At 35.4% G+C, this 1,239-nt stretch overlaps 1 protein-coding gene across 1 annotated transcript in view; it reads right to left on the reverse strand.

The window, feature by feature from the left end:
* Nucleotides 1–859, reverse strand: part of LOC104627159 (dynein heavy chain 5, axonemal-like) — a gene marked incomplete at both ends in the record, with an annotated part of 56,629 nt that extends 55,770 nt beyond the window's left edge. Inside the window, one exon of the mRNA XM_010295278.1 lies at nucleotides 673–859. Coding sequence (XP_010293580.1) covers nucleotides 673–859 — 187 coding nt within the window. The remainder of the gene's footprint in view (nucleotides 1–672) is intronic.
* Between the last annotated feature and the right edge of the window lie 380 nt (nucleotides 860–1,239).

Here is a 1,239-nt window from a genome sequence, read left to right on the forward strand (position 1 = left end):
CCGGTTGAAGATGTCACGGCTCATTGCAGGGGGGTTGGACTAGATGACCTTTCAAGGTCCTTTTCAACCCAAAGATTCTATGGTTCTATTCTGTGGAGGTTGTCCTCCCACAGGCTCATGTAGGGTTGAGAAGGATTGCAAAACTATTGACTAGTTTGGCATTATTTCACTCTGAAAACCCATGTGGTGATAAGAAATGGTGGAAAGCTATTGTTCAAAGAGACATAACCACTCTTTTTCTTACATATATATATATATGTATATATAAAAAATTTTATAAATACATCTTGTTTTGACTCACGGCCCTCAGAACCAGACTTAATATTGGACAGGATTTCCCCAGCGTCAAAGACAGTGAAGAGTATACTCTATACACACTAGTATATGACTTCACGCTGCAATGACTTGGGAAGCAAACTAGGAAGAACATAGGCCACTGCATATGTGATATGTCAAGTAACTACCTAGTCCTTTAAGATCTATGAATTAAAGGTTGGGCAAATGATTGGTGATTTTATGATTACACAGTCAGAAACCTGGTGAAAGTAAGCAGAAAAACATATATAGCTCAGGGAAGATGAATTAATGATTCAAGGTAAATTTTTACTAATGACATAAAATTTCTTTTATAAACAGCATCATTGTGTTTGCTTTGCTGTAGGAATTACTCACCTGCAGTTATGTAGTCGGATGGGTTCTGTAAGTTGCTGACATAAATATCAATATCCACTTTTGTGAGCTGAATTTTATTTTCTATATTCTGTCTTGATGATGACAAAGTACCCACAAATTTATCCACTGAATACAGAAAGTTTTGTATCTGGCTGTTCTTCAAGCCTTCTTTCACAGCTCCCCAGTTCTGATTATTTCATGATTTATGAAGAAAAAAGAAAATGAAAACACTTTCTTTTGTTTTTTGAACACATAAGTTATTTTATTTTTCATTAGAAAGGTATTTCTTATTTACAACACTATATAAAGGTTAGAATAAAATCATGGACTGATCCTTTGTGCTGCCAGAAGAACTTGGCACTTCTTTCAACCCAGGCTTAATCTAGTTTTAACTAAATCGTCATAGTTTTGCCTTAGTATGGCTGCTATGCTGTGTTCTCCTTTGTCATGATCATTACAGCTGGTGCTACTGCTTGAAAATAGTAACTATATGAATTTCAAACGCATATACAAACTGCATGACTCTCATAAAGGCCTATATTACAGAATCACAGAATCACTAAGGTT

This window comes from Phaethon lepturus, unplaced genomic scaffold (genome assembly GCF_000687285.1).
Source record: "Phaethon lepturus isolate BGI_N335 unplaced genomic scaffold, ASM68728v1 scaffold15519, whole genome shotgun sequence".
Lineage (NCBI taxonomy): Eukaryota > Metazoa > Chordata > Aves > Phaethontiformes > Phaethontidae > Phaethon > Phaethon lepturus.